This window comes from Typha latifolia, chromosome 2 (assembly GCF_019914945.1).
Source record: "Typha latifolia isolate L0001 chromosome 2, TyphaL0001v2, whole genome shotgun sequence".
Taxonomy (NCBI): domain Eukaryota; kingdom Viridiplantae; phylum Streptophyta; class Magnoliopsida; order Poales; family Typhaceae; genus Typha; species Typha latifolia.
Window position 1 is genome coordinate 16,673,564 of NC_133087.1, and position 24,305 is coordinate 16,697,868.

Genomic DNA, 24,305 nt, shown 5'->3' on the forward strand with positions numbered 1-24,305 from the left:
TAATGGTTAAAATGTAATAAACGAGAAACTGTGGGTATTAGTTAGATTATATTTGCAGTTGCAACCTCTTCCAGGCCCGGCCCGATCCGATAGAGCACTACAAGAATCCAAACCAGGGAGGGTGTTTATTTGGCGCTTCCCGCAAGAAAGGCTCCTCGATTCCTCCTCCGAAGAAAAGACACGCCTTTGCGCGGTTCCAAGAAGCGGCGAAGCGAGCAGCAAGCTAATGGTTATGGACGACCCCCTCGACTTCGAGGAGGAGGATCGGCTCCTCAGCAATACTCGCGCCACCACCAAGAGGAGGTTGGTCTTCGCCTCTAAAACCCTAAGCCCTTAGTCTTATTTCCTCTCAAAGATTGTTTTTCCCTTCCTTTTTTTTTCACTTCTGGATCTGCCTCGTTTGATGGTTTTCGGGATTAATAAGGGTGATGCGGGTGATGGGAATTATTGTTCTGATACTTCCTTATTTGGTTCCACATACTTGATATCCATCAGAAGCGGGAAAGCTCGATTCCACTTGAAAATAGTAATCTTTCTTACTATAGAAATCGTGGCCAGATATGTATGTAATGCAACTTCTGTGATTTAATCCCACAAACAGTGGCTAAATTTTTGCTGCCTAGTACAATATCTTTAATCCGACTAACGATGTTTGTTCGCTAGATAGGGATACAATAGCAATGAAAAGCTTGAAATTTGATGGCCAGATTGGACATACAAATACTTTATTAATGGAAGGCGACTTACATCAAATTCGTTTGCAGGAGAAAGGTTATTGGTCTGGATGATCTTCTTACGGATTATTGCATTGAGAAGAAAAAGCTTGTTCATTGCAAGTCTAAACGGTCAAATGCATCCAAAGGCTATAACTCAGATGATGAAGATAAAAAGATGCGAGAAAACGAGATCACTTTCTGCAAGTTTGTTAATAACTGTCAGAAACAAGCAAGTAGACTAAACCTCGATTTCCTGTTTGACTTGATTCTTTTTTATTCTGTGAATTGTCTGATATGTCCTCTACTTACAGGTAAATGAGATAGATACTGAAGATGATGTTTCCCTGTGGGGTCAGAAAGTTTTTGGACAGCAGGTTTCTTAAGAAAATCCTAGTTACTGCTTTGATTCTAACAGTGTTGTTCTTTTATTGAACACAAAGTGCTAGATTTTTTCATAACTGATTGCTTCTTTGTTATGATGAGTCACAGAAACTTCCACCAGTGCCGGAATTCTCAGGGCTTGGAAACTGTAACCTTCTGCAGTCTTTCTCTGAGAATGAGCTTACTTCAGCTTTTGATATGAATGTTGGACAAGGTCTATATTTATATCATTGTTAATAGTATAAGCATTTTATGGTTTTATAATTTTCTCTTCTTGCTTTATAGGATCTTGGAGAGATTTTATTTTTTATATGCTTTAACTACTTGAGTTCTGACAATGCTGGTATAGGGGACACATTCCTGGAAGGATTGTTGATGAATGGATGGCTTTCAACATTGGCATTCAGATCTGGTTTCGTGGAAGATCCTATTGCAACATGGACACTTCAAAAAGTTGGTCCTTCTATCTGTTGCTATGGCTTTCTGAATGAGATTATCTTATCATATCCTTATTTTTTAGCCATCAGTGCTCTACTCTCCTAATGAGGAGTTGCAGGTTTCTGCATGTGACTTTTGGTGTAAAATTCTTCTATCTCAAAACAAGGTATTATTTTTTTTTTTTGGGTGGGTGGGGGGGTAGTATTGGTTGCTTTGGTGCACTATGTTTAAATCCTTTTAAATTTGCAGGTTGATCAGCCATTGGTGAAACTTGGGTTGTTTCCGAGCTATTCAATATTGCAGGATGCTCTAATAACCTATGGATATTTATACGATACATCTTATAATTGTTCTTCAACTTCCCAAGATGTTCCCACAGGTTATGTCCAAATTAACATTTGCATTTGTTAGTAGCTTATGTATATGCACACTGACGAAAATGTTCTAAGAACTTGAGGTCATGATTTTTATTTTTATTTTTTTTGCTTAGTTGAATTTGTAGGTCACATAGCAGCTTGCAGAAATACACACACAAACACACACATATATATATATACATATATATGATTTTTTTGTCAGTACCCACAATCAAAATTTGTTCCTTTCTTTCCTCTCAGTTTGCAATAATAGTATTTTTTGGATTTTTAAGCAATAACAAGGATGTCTTACTAAAACTGTGAATCTTGTTTGCCTAGTCTTTTCTTACATAGCCTTTAATTTTGTGCAAATAGTTGTTCAGTTATTAGGGTACATTTACTATCAATAAAATTTAGTAGCAAGTCGGTGAGTGTTGTAACAGTCTTTGTTTTTCATCGTTCAGATTCTCTATGTGAAGGGCCTCCAGGAAACATTAGTTCATGGATAAGAGTTCTATCTGCATGTTGTCAGATCAGGTAACTGTGGAGAATTACCAAACCGTTGTAGCCAGTTTACACAACATCCTGCCATAGATATTGAACATCAAATTACAGTTAAATGGTTCACATATTTGTTAGTTGAACATCACCTTGCCCACCCTTTTGTGAATATTGTTAGCAAATTTCTCATTTGACACTATTCATATCTAATGGAATTTTTGGGTTACTGTGGGTTGCCAGCCTACTAGAGTTAAGAAGTTTTGTTGCTATTTGCCTATTTACTCTCTTGGGGCGGTTTTTTTTTTTCTTTGGTATGAATCCACAACATTGCGTTCTCGTGGTGTTTTCAGTTGTAACTGATAGGTTCTTCCATTTAGCCTTCCAAAATTCAAGTTGCACTCTTGCTGTTTATAGTTGGAGAAGGCTTAATTGTTGCTAATGATCAGTATGATAATATTCATTCTCGTGTAGTTTGAAAGTTTGCCTAAATGTTGTTTTTGTTGTCTAATATGTGGTCTTTGTTCTTGCTATAGAAATGTCAGACCTATCTTCTCTACATCTGAAGCAGAGGAGTTTCTTACCATAGTTATTTTCCTTTTTTTGGACCGTGAACTACAAGGCTTGGCACTTATACTGAGTGCATGTTTGCAATCTATTATATATTTCTTTAGCGAGAGTGAATGGAACGTCAGTTGCATGAAAGTAGCAGAATCTATTGCTTACAGGTAAGCTCTGGTTGCGAGAAAGCTAAGAACTTTTGGTATCTACTTAGTATTCAGACATGGTATCAGGTGAAGTTACCCATATTAGTTAATGGACTGAATGCAATAACCAGATGAATATTTTGGTAAATATAGAAATTATTGTGTTTGAGAATCACAATTTCAAATAATACAAAAAGAAAGAGAGCACCTAAATGCTTCCTAATCATTGATTTGTCTTTTCGATTTTCCAAAGCTCCACCATTCTGTTATGTGCCTAGAAAGATCTATTCTTGTTAATTTTCAAGCTTTCTAGTTTTTTGCCATTCTTCTTCCTCGGATTCTCTATTTGCCTAGAGAACAAAGAGAAACAATTAACTTCAACCTCAATTTGAATGAACTCACTTCAAGCTTTCCCTTTATAGAAAATTGGTGTTTCTTGCTCGAGCCATCCTATGTTACTGCACACTACCAACCTTACCTGTGGTTTGACTTTCAAGCTTTTGCTTATATACCCTGTCTTCAAGTCTAATTTCTTTAGTGCAGCCTCAATCCTATTAAAATTCTTGCCGCCAAAATTATTGACTGATGCACTTCCTCTTTTAATGAAATTTATATGGCCATAGATATGAGATATTTGATTCCTGTTTCTTTGGTCATTGAGATATCTTCGGTCTACTGTGTGAAGCAGAGTCCCAAAGGACCTCAACTGCTTGAGAATTGTTGAATGCATTACTGGAGTTGACAGTCGCAGTAAGCACCTCAGAAGTCAATTGGCCCTTCAAATACTCATGAAATGCTTTGATAGGAAGGTGAGCACAACCTGTTTTAACTTTTAAGAGTGAACAATTAAACTGCCTTTGGTAATTGTTGTTGTAGCTACAATTACTTTCACTTCATCTTTCTAGTGCATTAATATCTGTATGGATTCTTTTGATATGGTTTGTTGGAAATGGTATCTGCCAGAGGTAATTCAGTCACTATTTCATGCATCATACTGTTTTGGTTAACTAGAAGAATGCAAGATATTAAACCTTCTTGTGAAACAAAATTTGTGTTGAGGTTGTGTCATGACACCATGGAATGGTTTCTGTTGTTTTTAATTTTAAGTTGGTTGCCAGAGTATGACAAATGTTCATACTTAGATGCTTACATTATATAAGCTAAAAGAAGTGTGTATATTCCTGTGTAGGTTACTGATGTTAAAGAAACATTGGAGTTGCTCATATCAACGAATGTAAAGGAGAAAAGCTGTAACTTCTTCAAATTGCATATTTATTTAGTCTTAGCAGATAATTTTCTTCTATCTTCTCATCTATTTGAAGAAAGATCTGTAATTATGGACATGTGGTGTAAGTATCTTCGAAATTGTTCCAGCCAAATTACTAGCACAGACTGGAGATCTTATGCATCAAAGGTGTGGAAATGACTTTTGCTATTTAAATAGATGCACTTTCTATATATTAACTAACAACCTTATTCTTATGTTCAGGTTCGCAACAAAGCTTCATATCTTCTACAAAACATGATTCCCAGAAGGAATTCAGAATAGCACATAAGCAATCTGTTCTTTTCTTGATGGAAGTATTATTTTGCTTCAGATCTCTCTGAATACGGAAGATATGTGGTGGGATATACTTACCGTTGTCCAGGCGAAGTGTGAACACATGGTGCTGATGTGGTATTTAGCCGGCTTGTGGTCAGCTTTTTCAGTTTTTGGGTTTCAATTATAGTGGAGGTTGGTCTGAGGCTTTTACTTCTACTGTTTAGTTTTTTTATATTTGTATACTATTCTAAGCTGATACTGTCACTGGAGTTGGATGGGCTAATTTTTTGGAAATGTAGGTGGGCTTCACTTATATACCCTGCATTTGTATCATGGAATGTATGTAGCAACGAAGCGTCACGTTCATCACTCATATAATATTTGAGCATTGACATCCTCTTGATTTATCTGTTTCCCTTAGAAGTATTAAATTTGTGGCCTTCATATATACTTGCTATTTATCTCCCTTCTCTATTAGCTCATCTTCTCACTAAAAGCCGTTAGAAGACGGCAAATTTAATATGAGATAGGGAGAAAAATATAGTAGTGGGGTCTTCTGCAGTGGCTTATGTGTGCAGAAATTTCCTGCAGTAAAGTCTGTGATTGGCTGCCAATTCATTGAACAATTCAGGGCTAGATGAGATGGATCTGTTTGGTCGACGAATTGCTTGGCTTGTAATTCTAAGCATCCAATTGTGGTTGGATGGGCATGGATAAGGCAAATGCACAGTTGGTGATTAATGATTAAATTGATGAATTGGTCCTGAAATAATCCAAGTAGTGACTAAGAAACATCTGTGCATTAATACACAAACAGCTCGTCACATCTGACCTCGTTGCTTGCTTGCTGTGGAGTGTGGTCTCTCCCTTATAATCACAATAATGAAAAAGTTCCACACAGTTGCAGCTACCTTATATAACTACGAGACCAAGGTGGGTTGGGGGCCACGTGGCAGGTTCGATGTTACATCCAAGCGACGAGAGAGAGAGAGAGAGAGAGAGAGAGAGAGAAGCCTCTACGGTCGACTTGCCTCGTTTTGGCATCCACACAAACGTAGTATATACACTGCATCCCAGAATCATTGAAGTATTTACCATATATATATATATATATGAAAAGAACTATAAGAAATAATTCGCATATGACCCGCATATATAATTTCCGATTAATAAGATCCTTAATAATGGCAATCCACCAAAGCCGACGCCGACTCCGACGGCGGGAACAGCAAGGAAGGCCGCCCACCGGCGCACGTGAAAGCCTCCTCGTCCGGGGGCGCGGGGAGATTGAGATCGAAAGATAGGTGGGTAGCGCTCCTTTCTTCCTTGATAATAATTAACTCTTGGCTCTCGGCGACGACGGCCAACGGCCGGTGGCGCCTCATGTGGCCGCCGAGCGCCTGGCCGGAGTTGAACTCCGATCCGCAGATCATGCACTCATGGACCTTCGTCGCCTTCGGTGCTGGCGTTGACTTTTCCGGAGTGTATAGCAACATCTCTTCACTCGCTGAGGCGTTCATGACCGCCGGCGGCGGCCGCTTCAACTTCTTATGATGGCAGCTGGCGCGGTGGCCGCCGAGCGCTTGGGCAGAAGGGAAGCTTCGGCTGCACGACTTGCACCCGAAGGAGTCACTTCTAACCGCCAGGTTGAAGCCTCGGGCGAGGAGGATGAGGCAATTCGCCATGTCTTCATCTTCCTCGGCGGAGTAGTATTGGATTCTGTGCCGCTTGGTTCGCTTGCTCTTCGCGCCGGCCGTGACGGCGTGCATGCACTCATCGTCGTTGGTGGAGGAGGGAGAGGAGGAGGAGGAGACCATGAGTTCTTGGAGTTCCATACATACATACATATATATATATATATATGTATATATATTAGACTTTAATCTATAGTAGTTGTTATAAGAAACAGAACAAGAAAGAATGCGAGGATTTATTATATAAATGAAGAATAATTGAGGATTAGTTGGAATGAAGTGATATCTGGGAATTCCGGAGTTGTGTAGTTTGCTTGACACTTGCCGGTTACTTTCATCCATATTTTATAAATAAATTGTTAAACGATCAAAATATTTTTACCATTTGAAACTATATTTGTATAGAAGTAATTAAGTCTTTCTATATCCTCGTTAATGCACGGTTGCTAATTATAAAAATACATATGAGTAAGTTAAAATCCAATCAAGCCACAAGAGTTAAAACGATAATTTACTCTATAATGATAACAACTCACTGACTTCCATTAGCCGTACCTATTAAATACGATGGAATTATGTAACAGTAGTGGGGAGTTTGATATATACTAGTGATTGATAATGGGAAATTAAGGGCAATGTAGAGAGTGGCAATCTAAGTATGGTGATGTAGCTGCAGTTAAGAGTCCCACCTGGGAGTTGGAACTAATACTTGTTAGCGTTGTTAGATGTATCAAATAGGTGGACAACAAATTGGCATCCAAACCTCCCTAAGATGCCGACCTCACAACTAACACCTCCCTATATACTTATCTCTCAGCTCATGCTGCTACTGCCATACTCAGTACTTATCCACCTTCATGGATAGAGAGTCCTCCACCTTAGTCCTTCCTTCTTTGTGAGATTCTAAAGCCTTCTAGGCCCAAGATCTTAGAGGCCCAAGTCCGATAGCAACCAGAAATGGCATTGAATTTGAATGCCATGCAAAATAACTACTCTTTGTTAATTCAGGTTGGAAGTTGGAACCTAAACCGCAGTTTCTGTGGAGATTCACCAATGCAGTCAAAATAACATGCATCATCTAAATATGAAGTGTTGTAGTTGGACAGAGAGGTTCGAGAGAAGGGCTGAGGATTTCCATTGACTTCCCCCCCACAAATCACTCTAAACCTCCTAAATTTTAAGATCAACTAAACAAAGACCAGACCAAACATAGCCTCTCTCTCTCTCTCTCTCTCTCTCTCTCTCTCTCTCTCTATATATATATATATAAGACGGTGGCCAAAAAAAGGTTCAAAACCATTCAATTTTGCTATCTTATTACCATTACCTTCTCCACTACGAGTGATCCGAGGCGCCATGGCTTCCTCCACGAGCGTCCTCATCGTGTCCATATTAGCATTACTAGCACTCGCGCCGCCCTTCATTGAGGCTCGCCGCGGCCACCACCATGGTATAATCCGGCATGGACGCCGCGTTCATCGCTTCAACTCTCGTCTACATCAATTCAAGCGTCGGCATGGCAAATTTAGACCCAGTGGATGGAGTTCTGCGCATGCGACTTTCTACGGAGGCAACGACGGCTCCCAAACCACGGGTAACATTTCTCTATGATCAGCTTCTAAGTATATAAAAGAAATACTAAGCTAAGTTTGTTGATGAATTATTGATTGCAGCTGGAGCATGTGGTTATGAGGACACGGTGAGCCAGGGGTATGGGTTGCAAACTGCTGCATTGAGCACAGCTCTGTTCAATAATGGACTCACTTGTGGAGCTTGTTATGAGATCAAGTGCGTCGACGAACCACAATGGTGCAAGCCCGGCCAGCCGTCCATCTTCGTCACAGGAACCAACCTCTGTCCGCCGAACTATTACTTGGCGAGCGACAACGGCGGGTGGTGCAACCCGCCGCTCACACATTTTGACCTCACCATGCCGGCCTATCTCCAGATAGCCGAATACAAGGCCGGAATCGTGCCGGTGGCTTATCGCAGGTGAAAACTTCAATAAGAACTTGGATATTTTATTATATCTGTCATATGAGAGACTGCACATTTTTTACTTAAACGGCATAAGCTACTTTTGAATCATCTGGATCAGGGTCCCATGCAAGAAGCAAGGCGGCATACGATTCACGATCACCGGCAACCGTTACTTCAACCTGATCCTCGTGTGGAACGTGGCCGGCGCCGGCGACGTCCACAGCGTCCAGGTGAAAGGAAACAAACTGAAGTGGACGATGCTGACCCGGAATTGGGGCCAATATTGGGCAACCGGCGAGGACTTAACTGGCCAGTCTCTGACCTTCAGGGTTACAACCAGTGATGGCCGGAGATCAACTTCTTGGCACATCACCCCTCGGGATTGGCAGTTTGGTCAAACCTACGAAGGCAAAAACTTCAAGGCTTAAGCTTAAGAAGAGAGTGAGTTAATTTGGATTATTCCCTTCACTTCTCGTACCATCAAAACTCCTTAATTAGCGATGGATGGAAGGATGGCATCGTATCTGCGATCGAGCTTGGTCAGCAGCAAGCTATATACCAATTATAGATGATATTGTAGTGGGAGAATAACTTTGTACTGGATGAGGTATCCGTAACGAAGTGCTAAGTTGAAATGTGATTCAAATAATCCTACGTTTCTCTGTATTTTTTTTAAAAAAAAATTGAAGACATTCATTAAAAATTTATAGAGAGTGAAGTATGCCTGAGATAATCGAGTCAATGCTCCGAGTTGGTTGAAGAGCAACATTTAGAATAATTTTGGTGAGGATAAGAGAGTCAATCTCGATCCAGACGTGCTAAGCTATGTACTTTTTATTATTATTTTGAGAGTGATTAAAATTGTCATAGTTTTGATCGTCAAACTCGAATCAAGTGCGATGGTCCTAGTACCTGCAAGGAGAGAGTTGCCATTAGGCAACCTAACTACAAAATCTAACTCCATCTAGCTTGCATGTATTTTGGGTAAGAATAGAAGAAAAAAAGAAGAAAAATAGTGCAAATCTCTCTCTCTCTCTCTCTCTCTCTCTCTCTCTCTCTCTCTCTCTCTGTAGTGTCCCATCAATACTTGATGAGATACCTAAGTAGCAAAAAGGGTAAAATCGAAAGAAAAAAAATCTAAATTGAAAGGAAAAAAAAAAGAATCAAAATTGGCTCATAAATGATAAAAAAAGAAAACCATGTTTGTTTTTCTTGTAAACCAACCAGATAAAAATTCTTGTTATTCTTTTCCAAAACCGGCGACTTCCCCCTGTTTCATACATAATTCTCAATTCTTGGCCAACTTTGCTACACCACACAATTAATGGCGTGTTGCTCGATTCCAAATCTTCCACTATTCCGCACCAAACCAAAGTCTTCTTCCTCGTTCAATCCTCCAATTCTTCACGTCATCGCCTGATATTAATAAATCAACCTTTCTTCTTCTCTAACCAATTAAACGCTTATACTTCCTCCGACCCAAATGGCCTTCTCACTCCTCCCTCACTCCCTCTCTCTTACTCCTCTTCCCAGACCCCCTCTCCTCTTCTCTTCTACTGCTACTTCCCCTTCTTCTCTTGCTCCTCCTCGTTCCCACCTCCGACGCCGCCGGCCGCCGGTCCTACGAGTGGCGGCGCCTTCTTCTCCGGCGCCGACGACCCCTGTCAACGACGAGGAAGAGAACCGACAAGAGGAGACTGCAACCTCCTCTGCCTCTTCCTCCGAGAAGTTCTCGTGGAGAGACCACTGGTACCCAGTTTCCCTCGTGGAGGACCTCGACCCGCGGCTTCCCACGCCGTTCCAGCTCCTTAACCGCGACATCGTCTTATGGAAAGACCCCAACTCCGGCGACTGGGTCGCCTTCGACGACCTCTGCCCTCACCGCCTCGCCCCCCTCTCGGTAAAAAGATCCGAACTTTATCTCATTTCCCATGTGGGTAGTCTTGATTTTGCACAAAGTTGTGATCTTGAAGAAGTTATTAATCCTTTCGGTGTGTGCGTGTCGCTAATTTTGCCGAAAGATAAAACCTTTGAGTGTTCATGAATATTTTTCTTTGTTTGGGGGTAGGAAGGAAGGATCGATGAGAATGGATGCTTGCAGTGTTCTTACCATGGTTGGTCCTTCGATGGGACGGGTTCTTGTGTCCAGATCCCGCAGGCCGCTTCCGAAGGCCCCGAGGCCCGGGCGGTTCGTTCGCCGAGAGCTTGTGTTATTAAATTTCCAACACTTGTTTCCCAGGGATTGCTCTTCGTCTGGCCAGATGAGAAGGGATGGGAGAAGGCGGCGGCTACCAAGCCTCCCATGTGTGTACCTTGAAACATAGTAGCTGTAACTGTTGTTTCTTAGTTTTATGCATTGGATTGAACTCAGCTTGGTGATATGATTGATGAATTTGATTGTTAGGCTGCCAGAAGATCTTGACAATCCAGCCTTCTCGACGGTGACAATCCAACGGGACTTGTTCTACGGCTATGACACATTGATGGAGAATGTATCTGATCCTTCCCATATTGAATTCGCACACCATAAGGTACTTGTTTGTAGATTAACCGATATACGATTCATTGCAAGGTTTCTGCTGATTGCTCTGTTCTGAACTTGTGATTACCTTTGTGATTAAAAGAATCGATGATAGTTCATGGATATGTAGCTTTCCAATGCTTTGCTTGTCATATTCCTCCCTCCATAATGCATGACCAATTGGGTTACCTGCATTTATAAACATGTGCCACTAACTTTCAACAGCAGCACTCTTGGAGCAGCACCACTTCTATCAATTGTTATAGTTGCTGGTGGAACAGATGGTTGATGAAGGCCTTTTGTTTATAGTTTTAGATCTGTTTATGTATATAGATTTGATTTTCTAGGATGCTTTTCTTAACAGGTCACTGGGCGGAGGGATAGAGCCAAACCTTTGCCATTTAAGTTGGAATCTAGTGGTGTTTGGGGATACTCTGGATCAAATGAAGGGAACCCACGTATCAGTGCAAAGTTTATTGCCCCTTGCTATGCGTTGAACAAGTGAGTCTAGGCTTGATGCCTATATTAGTATTTTATATTAATTCTTTTATGGTCTTGTTCAAAATATATATTACTGACTTAAATATTTTTCTGTCCGCGTATTGTGTATTTTGAGAAGGCTTTTTTTTTTATAAAAAAAAATATTCCACCCATAAGGCCATAATTACTACCTGAATATTTTCCACTACCAGATCCATGATCTGTTCAGTTAAACTAATCATTCTGTGCTTTTATCCTATAGTAAGTTGTAATGGAGAAAAGTAAATTTGCAAACTGCATAATAAAGCTTATAAGGGGAAAGCACAATTTCTCCTCTTAACTTGACTTAAGATGCATCCCAATTCATCTCCTAATACTAGCCTTCTTTTCTTGGCTTTTGTTATTCCAGAATAGAGATAGACACGAAGCTGCCCTTCTTTGGAGAGCAGAAATGGGTCATATGGATTTGTTCTTTCAATGTGCCTATGGCTCCTGGGAAGACTCGTTCTATTGTTTGTAGTGCTCGGAACTTTTTTCAATTTACAATGCCAGGGTCTGCATGGTGGCAGGTAGAAACTGGATTCTGAGTTATTTTTCCAACCAGTAATGAACTCTAACTGAGTTATTTTTCAGCTATCATTTGACATGTTCCTGCATGTTCAGACCTTGACTGTATTGCAATTTAAATTTGTAGCAACCTGTAATTGCATCCAAAATATTGAACTGACAGATATAAATAGATCAGAGTCAGAATTAGAATTTTTTGTGTATTTAATTTCAGTCGTATCTATGTTCTTTACTTCTTTTTCTCCCTTTATACCTTGATCTATCTCAAGCAGGAATATTCTACTTCATATATTCTTTTCTGATGATGCAGCTAGTCCCCAGGTGGTACGAGCACTGGACTTCAAATAAAGTTTATGATGGTGATATGATTGTCCTCCAAGGTCAGGAGAAGACATTCCTTTCGAAATCTATGGAATCTTCTGCTGATGTTAATCAGCAGTACACAAAAATCACATTCACCCCTACACAGGCAGACCGTTTGGTGTTGGCATTCCGGAATTGGTTGAGGAGATATGGCAACAGCCAGCCTGAATGGTTTGGCTATGCCAACCAACAATCATTGCCTTCGACGGTCCTATCCAAACGTCAGGTACATCTTTGCTTGCTAAAAATCTAGAGTGTCGTTATCTCATCATTATATGCTTCAAAGAACCTATCATTCACTTATAAAGTTTGAGCGTGGCAGAAAGCCGTCAAATGTTTCTCAAGTCGAATTTATGTCTTGCTGTTGAGTTTATGTGAACCATTTTATGCAATTTTCTTCCTTCATGATTCATTTGTGTGTTTGCGATAAACAAGCTGATAGCAGATGTTCCACTTATGCAGATGTTAGACAGATATGAGCAGCACACTCTGAAGTGTTCGTCATGCAAAGCAGCTTCCGATTCTTTCCAGACATTGCAGAAGTTGTTTATCGGCGCAACTGTGCTTCTCTGCGTGACTGTTGGAATTCCTCCAGAAATCCAGCTCCGGCTTCTGCTGGCAGGCGCTGCTGTAGCGACCGCCTCCTTAGCATATGCAATGCATGAGCTCCAGAAGAACTTTGTGTTTGTGGATTATGTGCATGCGGATATTGATTGAATACAGTTCATGAGTTTGTTTTTGTATAGTAAAATTTCTTTAGCCAGTCACACTTATATTTGTCATTTAGTAGGAGGTCAATAATTTTGGTGTACCCTTGAATTTGTTCAGTAGTTATAACTAGGGAAGTTACAGAACTATCTGATCTGATTTCAACTTGGATGGATTTCTGCCAACCGATTGGGTTGGTCTTTGTTTTTTCCATAATCACCTACTATTCTATTAATTTACCTTAAAGATAATTAAGTCCTACAATTAATATAATTATAATTTTAAAATTAAAAGTGCAATTAACCTATGATGTTGTACTAAGTCATACAAATATATAATTTGATGTACCTAAACTTAAATATTAGTTGAAAATGGCTAAAATGGAAGAAACACAATTATATTGCTTTATAATTTTTTTAAATTTTTTTAAAGCTATTTAAAATAATTCTACAAATAAGCCCAGTGGCCTGAATGCAAGAAGAGTTTATTGTTCCTTTTCTATATGATATCAAACAATAATTCATTCCAATTTCCAAGTAATAATTACACCAATATTTCACACCTCTCAACCAAATGGGGATAAACTGATAAACATAATGGACAAGATAGAAGGAAAAAAAATAGAAGAATTCTTATCATGTTCTTTTTTTATTACACAACCAAAAGTGGCCCCAAAACATGGTTCTTTATTGTTATGCAATCAATCAAATAGGCAAATAGACAAAAATATATTTCACAACACATTGAGAAATAGAATTCATAGTGAAACAATCAAACACAAGCCTGATCATAGCAGCAGTAAAACTGTGGTATCCTCAGATGAAAAAGGCATTTTATTCAAAATCCATCTCCCTCTCATCCAGAAATGCTTTCTTATCACCATCATCATCAAACTTAGAGGCTCGAAATGAATCCACCACCTCCAAGCAGTGGAGTGCGTTGATGGACACCAACAAGAACATCCTTAAACCGATTGATTGGTCCCAGTAACTTGCTCATCCTCTGTCAAGTGATCAAAAGTTTTAATTACTGAATAAACTTGAGAAAGAATAGGAGAATAATTCCCAAGTTATAAATGGCAATAGCAGTAACAGATACAAGTTGCCATAACATGCATCTGAAGCTGTGGATATGATTATGTCATCGATACTAATACGAATTGGTCCACCACTGCTTTAGGCCAAGAAATTGTTTGGAAGTAAAGAAACTGAAAAGAGAGGATCCAATTCATGCAGAGCATTATTCAAATTGACAGCAATTCTCTCAAATATCAGATAAACTCACAAGAGACTGCTGCATTCAATCTGAGTTATAATAAGATGACAACGAAAATTCAAAAAAGGAAGGGTTTAAAGAAATTCTAGAGAACAATAATTTTCCACATCAGTAAGTAAAACCACCACTCTAGCTATTAACATGATTACTCTGATTATTAATATTAGTGCTTGGATGAATGTGAGTTCATCACAACTACAAGACACCACCATATACAATGAAATTTCCAAATGAAAGTAGATACATAGTTTGAGGACAAAAGGGGAATTCCGACTTGGACAGAGATAGACATAGTACATGTTTCTCTACTGATGATTAAATCACTTTCACAGCGTTTTAAACTTAATTTGTTCTTCTTATGATGCATTTACATGGTTCTGGTAGCCATCCTTTGGCACTACCACAACCCAGCATTCCTCTTAATATCGGACTAAATAACATAACTCAGTTCAGCATAAAGAACAAAGCAAAGAGCAATGGAAAGGAAAAAAAATGGCACTAAAACAGCCAAGATAAGAGAGAGACATGGCCAAAGCAAAAAAATTACAATTTTTCAAGATGATTCAAGAAAGAAAAAATGAGAGTTGCAAATAACCTGAGTAGTTCAACATGCAATCTGAATGAATGCCAGATTGCCACAACAACAAAAAGGAGTAACCCAGAGGACGAAGCATGAAACCTAATCTTGAACTGATGTAGAACAATTTATTTACACACAATCAAAATGGACTTGCTATTTGCTAATGACCAATTGGAAGAGCAGAAAAGAAAATGCAATAGTAGCAATACTAAGAACTCTCAAAAGAAGAAGGAAGAGAATGACTTTTTTTAATATGATGGAAAGAAGAGTACCTCATGGGTGAGGTTGAACTGCCATGTCGGTTGATGAAGGTGCCACTTATTTCTGCGCCACCTCTGCCCAAGAATTACGAGACCCATCATGGCAGCAGCCACTGCTACAGAACGGAATGTGTTTGTCTCCTTCGCTTGAAGATATAAACGTTCAGCACACCTCTTCCACGTTCTTTGACACGGGCAATGGCAGCTAGGAACAATTTTATTATCTTCTTCATCCAGTTTGGCGTACTGCGGAGGAGACTCTAAACTGCGCTCAGTTGGTTCATCACCATTACCATCAGTTCCAGCATTTACAACACTAAATTCAGGATCAACATAGATGCCCTCTTCTTCAGAGACCAAGTTCATCCCTTGCAACCCCTTGCCCTGTTTAAACTCTATATCATCAATAGCAAGGCTTCTCGCTTTCTCAACGAATTGACTTTCATCTAAATCAGCAGCATCAGATTTTTCCTGCACGTTTTCCTCATATGTTGCATCTGATACACCATCATCTTTCACAGCACAACTTACCTCCAAGGCCTCGTTTTCACTGGGATTTTCAGTGAACTCAGATACTATTGGTAGATTCTCATGCTGACTTGGGGGGAATACAGAATCATTGGTGGACGACGGCGATGACGATGCGTCAGAAGATTCCTGCTCATCTGGAGCTGGCGCATCAGTATAAATAGATTGTGTAAGATTCACAACCTCCCAGTCAGCTCCCCGAGAGGGCACCTCTTCGGCCACTTTCTCACCATCCGCCATTTCCAAAAATCCAACCTTCACTAAACATCAGAAAACATCAGACCATTTGGTACATGAAATGGCCATGTAAATATAGAAATAGACATTATAGTCTGTGACATGGGAAGATAAAAAGATTACAAGACACATCACTGGCAATAGATCAAAACATTGCACAAAAAGAATGCGTGCTCAAAGTAAAAATAAATTAATCTATGATCTGATGAATTAGTCTACATCAAACATTTTATCATCAAAATGGAACTTTTTCTCAATATTTCCGATAAAATGGAATAAAACCTTCGGTTATTAGAGAAAACTACGAATCATTTAACTACCCAGTTACTCAAATCAAATCTTTTGATCAATCAAGTTCCATAATCCAAAGAAACCAAAAGTTTCTACAGCAGAACCCTGATTTCCAACAAAATCCATGAACCAAGCATCCCCAAGAGAAACCAATAAGGATCAACGCAAGCGGGCAAACAAATCACAGAAGTCACAAAATCATGAATCGAACTATTACAAAAGTCACCATACTGACGTACTACAATTCGGTCTTCGACTTGAAACAGCGATAATTAATTTCGATCACGAAAACCAAGAACAAAAGGCTAAGAAAGTTAAAGAAATAAAGAAAATCCAAATCGATATTACCTTGAACAAGAGATCTCGGAGAGGAAATCTACGAGAGAGAGAGAGAGAGAGAGAGAGAGAGAGAGAGAGAGAGCGAGGAGTGGGAGAAGAATTGGCGGAGAATGGACTCGACGAGGGGCTAATTTATAACGGGAAGTACTGAAACCGGCCGAATCGGTGGGCTGTGCCAGGAATTACCGGCATCAAACGGTCATCCATTGACCTGATATTTTTCGTTTTCGGATCCACAACTGATACCCGTTTAGCTTTTTGCCCCATTTCAGACATGAACGCCAGATCCGTTATAGCGTATACTGCTATTGGATCCGACCCGTTACCACCCCATAGTGTTGTTATTTTGCAAGAAAGACCTTAACCTTTTTATTTTCTTGGGTGTTGTGGTGTACTTTTCAAGTATAAATAATGGATTTTAAATAGTTTCTAGGAATATTGAATCCATCGTATTTTTCCAAGATTAATATAAAAAAATAAAAAAATTCCCCTCTTTCCACCCTTCACCTTAATGATAAATTACGGCGTTATCTACTATGTTTGGATAACAAGTTATCATATTAGCAATACTTTAATAAAGACCATATTCATATATTACTAAACTTTGTGGTCAAATGAAAGGGTGGGGCCCAACTATAAGAACTATATCAATATATTTATTTTTTTCCTCTACGTGAGGAGATGTAATGGGCATTAAGATAGTACGTTAATCTTGGTAATGGAAGCACAGCACGTAGAAACATGGAGCACGTAAAAGCCTCATTTAAGACATAATATTTTCAACTATATTTGTTTGTCTTGGAGGCACGACATGAGCCCAAAATTTTACTTTTTGACATGATGATAAACTTTGTCATATTGGATTTATTTTCTAGATCTCATAAAATTATTATTATTATTATTATTATTATTATTATTATTATTATTATTATTATATATGCATAATGCTTATACCCATTCAAAGTTTTGTATGCTTGGATGAAATTTTTTTATATGGAGGGAGTTTTTTCTCATTATATGAAAGTTGCTGCTCATATGATTTAAAATCTATGGGTCTGAAATGATCTAAAACTACGGAAGGAAGACTGAGATTTGAGAAGCTACCAGATGTGGTTATAATATATTGTTGACCATGATTAGGTGGAATTTTAGAAAGAAAAAATAAATAAAGAATCATTCAGAAAAAAAGGAAAAAAAAAAGAACTTCTGTACTTGTTGGATCTATAATTTATATTTGTTTGATTAATATTTGGGGTTGACTTCAAATATTTAAGCTCATTTTTATGGCTTTACTGAGTCAAATATACTTTGCTAGCTCCAGTTGTAAATGAATGTAAGCTTGAAGAAGGAAAGTGGATAAAACTAGGGCAGCAGCTCAGCTTGGAAATGAATTCATCAGCTATGTATGCACTCTTCAATTTGAGAATAAAAATGATCGGATATCAGAATTTTATTTCAGATTTGTCCCTCTAGCACAGAGTATGCAAAGAAACAGTAGGTTTTTGTAATTGTAATAAAAGTTCTATTATGACCCACAGTGTTAAGAAGGATTTAAAGAAAAAAAGATAGTTACTATATCTGCTCCTTTGCCATGACTGAAATATATTGAAGTCAATCCTACATCCTTTGAGGTATGATGCACAGGTATATGATTACAATGGATTTTTACACTTTACCATCACCATTGGCATTTGTTTGCCTGTGTAGCTGTGTAGGTATATATGCAATTCACCTGTAATGAGGATTTCTGAACATGGAAATTTTTTTCCTGTCAGGGTAAATAAAGAGGTCATAGCGCATGAGTACAGATGTAAATGGTTGATGCAGGTTGCTTTTGATAGCAGTTGCTACATGACACATAATGCCAATCTTTTGTTAGTCAACAATATTAACAGAATTTGTACACCGAGATTCTCACCGTCAGAGTTCAATCATCTCCCCGCTGTACAACTTCTTGGCAAGCTGTATACAAAACGAAAAAATCAGTTACGCAGGAAGACTGTTAATGAGGTTCCTTAATATAGAAGTAATGGTTTCTGATAATTGCATAAGCTAGCAACTGGTAATGTCAAAAATGTTTTGAATTTTGATGCTTAAATGCTGAAAAAGTAAAAGGTTGGAGATAACTGCATCAAGGAATAGAAAATGGATGATCCATACTAAATCGTTTTGAGTTTCCAGGAACACTGAACCTGCTTGCTTTTGGCTCTATTCCAAAACAAAAATTAGTAAGAGATCATGTCATAGTACAAAATAGAAAATAGCTACTCCAATAACAGGGGAATTTGGTTGTTATCCCTTTCTTCTGACATTGTTTAACAGTAATAGTTAATACTTTTGAATGTTTCAATTAGTTAACTAAACTCTCCAGTCCACCGAAAATTGCTTTACACTCTAAACAAGCAATATAATCAACCAAAGTAATCATACTATTGCTGTGGCCTGTTATATCAGAATAACAGCAATTGCAACGTCAACTACCACTTTTCAACTCCAAATAGATCGTTTTCAAAGTTCTGGCCATGCAAATACTGGCAATATTATATGATGGTTTCAGAATGTCTCTTTATACAACAGAAGTATAAAACAGGTTAACTGAAAATTGATTTGACAAATTCCACAGCAGTTAACAACAATAAGATCTCTATATTTTATTAATGAAATAAAATTTATTATATTATGATGTATGACTATAATGGAATGAAGTTTGCCCATGTAACATACCCATCATTCTTGTAATTCATTTGAGAACACAATTTCTACCATGGGCATTTCTTGAAAACCTTGAGATAGGCATGTAGTCTTGATGCAATGTATACAGTGCAATTTTGAGGCAATAGATTGAGATACAACCTCTTTGTAAATGAATACGGAGAAGAGAGACAGAATTCAGGTACTACTTTGATAGCCCAAGATTCTAATACTAAAAACAACTAAAACTTAGTATACTTACCTTGACATATTGGTAGGACTGCTCCAGTGCACTGAATGCCCAGAAGCTTCAATCCATCAGTCTCAGCTTGGAAACATAAAGATCCCTAGTTGAATGAACTGTCAAGTCTCACTTGTCGAGATCCTATAGTACACTGACCTGCAAAAGTATCAGATATGTTGTCTATATCAGCAACCAGTTCATTTATTCCTAGTAGAAAAAAAAACATGCTGCTATAGTTGCAATTACATTTACATCTGTACATGATGATCTGCTGTATAAGCTGATAAAATTATGAGATAGCCTGCTGAATCAGTTCGTTAATTGGTTCATCAGAGAAAGTACTGCTTGTTTCACCAGAAACGATGCTCATATGCTGCAATTTAGAACATCCGGAAGTAGACAGGCAAGTCAAGTTATAAGAAACCAACTGCAAACAGGTGAATAAGAAAATGATTGTTCCAAAATTGTGAGAACTATAAGATCTCAAAACTTCACTACCTGATTTGTTGGACAATTTAAACTGGCATGATCACCCAGCTGCTTGCTTGCCATGGACATTCGCAATTTCCTGGAAGGCCTATCATAACTTGGATTAAACTGTGGACTGGAAGAGTGCGTTCGCATCCTAGATCGTCGAGTAACATCTTCAACTTGACCATCCTGGTTATTATCTTCTACTCTACTGACAACTGTTCCTAGTTTTGAGACTTCTCCAGCATTCTTTTTAATAGCTGCAACCTTCTTGACAGCTTCTCGTAAAGCAAGCATTGCCACATTATAAACATCTGGAGATGCTGCACCTGCCTCTGCATATTTCATGGCTTCACGACAGAGATTGTTATACCGCAAAGTTGGTGATTCCTTACAACTATGGTGCAGCTCAATCTGGTTTGTGGTACTCTTCAAATGACCAAATAAATGCTTTCTCTTCCGCAATTTTCGTATTTTTCTTAGTGATCCTAATGGATGATTATGATCCTTCTCGAATTTTGAAACAATCCATTTCCCAGAAATATTCTTTTTTACCATGAGCATTGCTTTACAACCAACTCTTGTGGCTTCTCGTGGTCGTTTTATCTTACCTTCGCTACTTGAATCTTTCTTCAAATAGAACCCCTCTTTAGAGCACACAAATAAACGAGATATGATTGATTTGTCACGCTTTGAACGGTAATATGTACTAACACGCATATTAAATCCCACACGTCTAGAATAAGCAAAATAGAAAATCCTTGCTGCCTCCTCAGATTCGAATTCCATACCTTCATATGGTTCCACAATTGCATCCCCATTTTCTGAAACCAAGACCCTCTCCATTTCATCCATCTCCTCATCTTCAGCATCAGAATGTTCATCATCTGATGCCGTCTTAGGAGTTAGTTCATGATTATGGTGCTTTACTATCTTTGATACAATCCATTTCCCAGAAACCCGTTTTTTCACCATGATCATCGCCTTGCATCCTACCCTTGTAACAGCCCTCGGCCGCTGAAGCCTTTCTTCAGCACTATCATCTTTTTTCACACGGAATCCTTCTTTTGAACATACAATTAATCGAGAGATAATTGAGTTGTCACGCTTGGAACGATAGTATGAACTCACGCGAGCTCTAAACCCAACACGCCTAGCATATTCTCTGTAGAAAATTTGTACTTCTTGTTCCGAATCGAACTCCATTCCCTTACGTGGTTCAATACTAGGCTCCACTTCAGGTGGTATGACTACCACTTCATCAGCATGACCTGCAACAAGTGAATCTGTTTCATTCCCTACTGTATTATCTACTTCTTCATCCTCCTGATGCACATAAGGATCATGATCCAACATCACTACTTTCCCTTGTGTCCCAAGTACATGATTATGAACCTTCTCACATTTTGAGACAACCCATTTCCCAGAGCTTTGTTTCTTTACCATAATCATTGCTCTGCAGCCCACCCTAGTAATCATCCGTGGCCTTTTACTTCTGCCCTCACTCTTTGCATCTTTTGCTGAGCGAAAACCTTCTCTTGAGCACACAAGCTGTCTAGAGATAATTGTTTTGTCACGTTTTGAGCGGATAAATGAGCTGACACGTGCTTTAAACCCCATCTGAGCAGCATATGCATTATAAAATGCCTTGGCAGCTTCCTCAGAATCAAACTCCATACCTTCATAAGGTTCTTGAATTGGGTCAAATAGATCCCGCCCAACAGAATTTTCTAACATTTCATCTACATCGCTGATACGAGGTTCCACATCAACTACAAAAGACATGAATTAATCAGACAACATGTTCAAAGTAAATTCCTTTCTGAGAATCAAGAACAATACAATGGTTGCAATTAGTGTAAATGCAACAGTTGTAAAGATGATGCTAACGATACTGGATGTATCTTAAAGGTCCCATCATACTCGCATAGTCGTATTTTGGTGGTTTGGTATAACTGTATGACCTCCCTTGTACTTTATCGGTTTTAGCATTCTATAGTTGATTCAAAGCTGCATTTCTTCCCCTTAGTAAGAAAATCAGACTTATTGATGAATAAGCTTGAGGTGGCTTAAGGTCTCGCCTCCAATAGGCAAAACCGCAAAATCATAGATGGGCAATAATCCGTAAAAAATATTCGTGGGCTATGTCTAATAAGTAATAAATCAGATTTAATGATCTCTTATAAGCCAAGCAAGCTTCATCCCGGGATAACCTCCTATCCCTGAAACAAATGTACCCCAAACAATGCACAAGCAAAATTTATGCAGAACCTAAGAGACACATCAGGAACAGCATATGGCATTGACATATTGTATAGGTATACACAATTACACATACGATTTGACAAAATTAGTCCCGGTGGATATGACGTAATACTTTTCATTTCAAAGTTTATATGATAAAGCACACTTCCATGCATTTGCGGAAAATTATCAAAAAATCTCAAGTTATATACAACTGAGTTTTCTTTTCCTATATTATATTGTTATTTAATGAATGAATCACATGGATATACTCCTATAAACTTTCCCCCTAAATTTGTTTTCTTGGAAGAATTTACATACAACACGTCACGCAGACAAGTTTAACTAAATAGGATCATTTTTTTTTCAAAGAATTAATACGACAACAGTTCTAATATACTCGAAAGTAAATTAATCCAAAGTTGATATCTTTAATAGCCAAACGTCTTAATTTCTTGTATCTCCGCCTTGGCAATCAAAGGAACACTGAAGGTACTAACTACAAAAAAAAAGGGGGGGGAAGATTATAACATCATAACACTAATACAATGATGACAAAACCCTAGATGAACAAGAAGAAATCAAGAGATTCAAAAAAAAACCCCACTTGGAGAAATGATCATGGGGGTCGAGAACATGAAGCCCTCCATCGCTTCACACAGTCCCAAGCTCGATGTCGCGACCCTCTAGCCAAGAAGTTCCCAAAAGATTCCGAGATGTAGGAGGTGTGGACTTCAATGGATCAAAGAATTAGGGTTTTGGATCGAATTCTAGGGTTTCCGGCATCTGATTTTTCACCAGGGAGCTGGAAAGGAGGAATTTTTTTAGCCGAGAAGACGCGAGAGAAGAGAGAACGGTGCACGATAAGGCCCATATTATTACATTATTATTACATACGACTGTATCACGATCACAACTAGAACCTTGCCTCCTACTAACGTGAGCCGAGGGTCTCTATACGCTTCTCTCTCTCTCTCTCGATAACTTGTCTCATGTTGCTTGTTTACTGTATATCTAGCATTTCTATTTTTATTTTTATTTTTAGGCGGATAAATATAGCTTATAAAATCATGGAATAACTACACGTGTACCCAACTCCCAAACTATCGCTAATTTTTAGCTTAGTAAAATATTTTACTCACATTTTTAAATTAAAATAAATTTGAGAATAAGATGATTATTTAATTTTTAAAACTTAGGGTTTAGGTTTTCTTGTTAACATATTATTGAGAAAAGTAATAAGAACTTAAAATAAATACAATTAGAATCCAAATTCGAAAGTACCATTATAATACAAGCTTCTTTTAAATAACAGAAGAGTGAAAATATTATTTAAAAATAAAATTAGAATAGGCTATAATTCAGAACTCAGGTACACTCTTGGAGGTCTATTTCTTATTCTAAAATATACATTCTAATTTGAAGTTATTTTTCATGTGAAAATTATGTTTCTTTTTTTTTTTAATTGTGTATTTTATGTTGCCAAGTGGCTCACTTGGGCCCCACTCCTAGGTACACTTATCTCGTTGGATATCCATGTATTCCTTTTTGTGGTCACTTCTAGTCCTTTATCTTATATATATATATATTGACGGGTTAATGGATCGAACTTAAGTAAAGTAGTTCAGAGGATGGGTGGGCTTTATCTAGGGCCGGGTCAATGTTGGGCCAATTAAAACGGGCCGAGTCTACCAGAGAGACGGGGAACGTTTAGAGGTGGTTCGTTCGGTTTGTAGCAAACTCCTGCATGCTTAGGTTTTAGATGATCAGGCGCTCATACGTTCTATCAAGTATCAATCAAATGGCGTACGGAGGGGTAATTAAATGGTCGAATAAATGCAGTCCATGTGCTCCCCACTGTTCCTCCTCCCTCCTTGTTAACCCCTTTTTCTTGACATTTATCTTAATTTAATTTTGAATTCAAATCCAGGAAACGGACAGGGTTTTGAAATTTTATCTTAATGCCCGCCAGCTGCCACCCGGACTTAAACACCCCCCAAAACCCGGACTTTAAACCCGCCTAGAGAAAACACCTCGTAGGGATAAAAGCGACCTAGTGCCGTGAACCCACTTGTTAACCCACCTCATTGGAGTTATGATAGGAGGTTCTTCCTTGGGGTTCTCGTAATCGCGTGGAGGTAATCTCGGAAGATGGACGCGGAAACGTGGGCCGTCGCTGGGCCCCCCCCCTCC

The 24,305-nt window shown here is 38.7% G+C and overlaps 6 protein-coding genes across 10 annotated transcripts; 3 read left to right on the forward strand and 3 right to left on the reverse strand.

Moving 5' to 3' along the window:
- The first annotated feature begins 81 nt into the window (after positions 1-81).
- Positions 82-4,952, forward strand: LOC140782361 (uncharacterized). Its single transcript, XM_073128884.1, has 12 exons — positions 82-303; positions 765-945; positions 1,028-1,090; positions 1,206-1,311; positions 1,447-1,554; positions 1,625-1,701; positions 1,785-1,914; positions 2,356-2,428; positions 2,926-3,117; positions 3,785-3,905; positions 4,286-4,510; positions 4,586-4,952. Exons 1-12 carry the CDS (start codon positions 227-229, stop codon positions 4,643-4,645), a joined length of 1,413 nt encoding a protein of 470 aa, XP_072984985.1. The 5' UTR covers positions 82-226; the 3' UTR covers positions 4,646-4,952.
- Positions 4,953-5,817: 865 nt separating this feature from the next.
- On the reverse strand, positions 5,818-6,474 carry LOC140781972 (zinc finger protein ZAT5-like). The gene has a single exon (XM_073128286.1). The coding sequence runs from the start codon at positions 6,472-6,474 to the stop codon at positions 5,818-5,820; it is 657 nt and encodes a 218-aa protein (XP_072984387.1).
- A 1,158-nt stretch (positions 6,475-7,632) lies between these two features.
- On the forward strand, positions 7,633-9,016 carry LOC140782221 (expansin-A16-like). Its single transcript, XM_073128689.1, has 3 exons — positions 7,633-7,927; positions 8,007-8,325; positions 8,432-9,016. Exons 1-3 carry the CDS (start codon positions 7,690-7,692, stop codon positions 8,739-8,741), a joined length of 867 nt encoding a protein of 288 aa, XP_072984790.1. The 5' UTR covers positions 7,633-7,689; the 3' UTR covers positions 8,742-9,016.
- A 613-nt stretch (positions 9,017-9,629) lies between these two features.
- LOC140782920 (pheophorbide a oxygenase, chloroplastic) lies at positions 9,630-13,168 on the forward strand. The gene is made up of 7 exons (XM_073129800.1): positions 9,630-10,213; positions 10,382-10,617; positions 10,718-10,844; positions 11,199-11,335; positions 11,724-11,883; positions 12,192-12,470; positions 12,707-13,168. Exons 1-7 carry the CDS (start codon positions 9,797-9,799, stop codon positions 12,959-12,961), a joined length of 1,611 nt encoding a protein of 536 aa, XP_072985901.1. The 5' UTR covers positions 9,630-9,796; the 3' UTR covers positions 12,962-13,168.
- Positions 13,169-13,573: 405 nt separating this feature from the next.
- Positions 13,574-16,646, reverse strand: LOC140780986 (ATG8-interacting protein 1-like). 2 transcript variants are annotated; one of them, XM_073126726.1, is made up of 3 exons: positions 16,472-16,646; positions 15,080-15,855; positions 13,574-13,954 (listed from the first exon to the last, which is right to left on the reverse strand). In XM_073126726.1, exons 2-3 carry the CDS (start codon positions 15,833-15,835, stop codon positions 13,847-13,849), a joined length of 864 nt encoding a protein of 287 aa, XP_072982827.1. In that variant the 5' UTR covers positions 15,836-15,855; positions 16,472-16,646; the 3' UTR covers positions 13,574-13,846. The 2 variants fall into 2 exon arrangements, with proteins under 2 accessions (XP_072982827.1, XP_072982828.1); XM_073126727.1 differs by having other exon boundaries at positions 15,080-15,850; positions 16,472-16,563.
- A 1,385-nt stretch (positions 16,647-18,031) lies between these two features.
- On the reverse strand, positions 18,032-22,997 carry LOC140781459 (uncharacterized). Of its 4 annotated transcripts, none has more exons than XM_073127428.1 (5): positions 22,720-22,997; positions 19,896-21,640; positions 19,416-19,553; positions 18,381-18,424; positions 18,032-18,230 (listed from the first exon to the last, which is right to left on the reverse strand). In XM_073127428.1, the coding sequence occupies exons 1-3, from the start codon at positions 22,760-22,762 to the stop codon at positions 19,539-19,541; spliced, it is 1,803 nt and encodes a 600-aa protein (XP_072983529.1). In that variant the 5' UTR covers positions 22,763-22,997; the 3' UTR covers positions 18,032-18,230; positions 18,381-18,424; positions 19,416-19,538. The 4 variants fall into 4 exon arrangements, with proteins under 4 accessions (XP_072983529.1, XP_072983527.1, XP_072983526.1 ...); XM_073127426.1 differs by adding an exon at positions 19,650-19,770 and having other exon boundaries at positions 18,032-18,424; XM_073127425.1 differs by adding an exon at positions 19,644-19,770 and having other exon boundaries at positions 18,032-18,424.
- Positions 22,998-24,305: the final 1,308 nt, after the last annotated feature.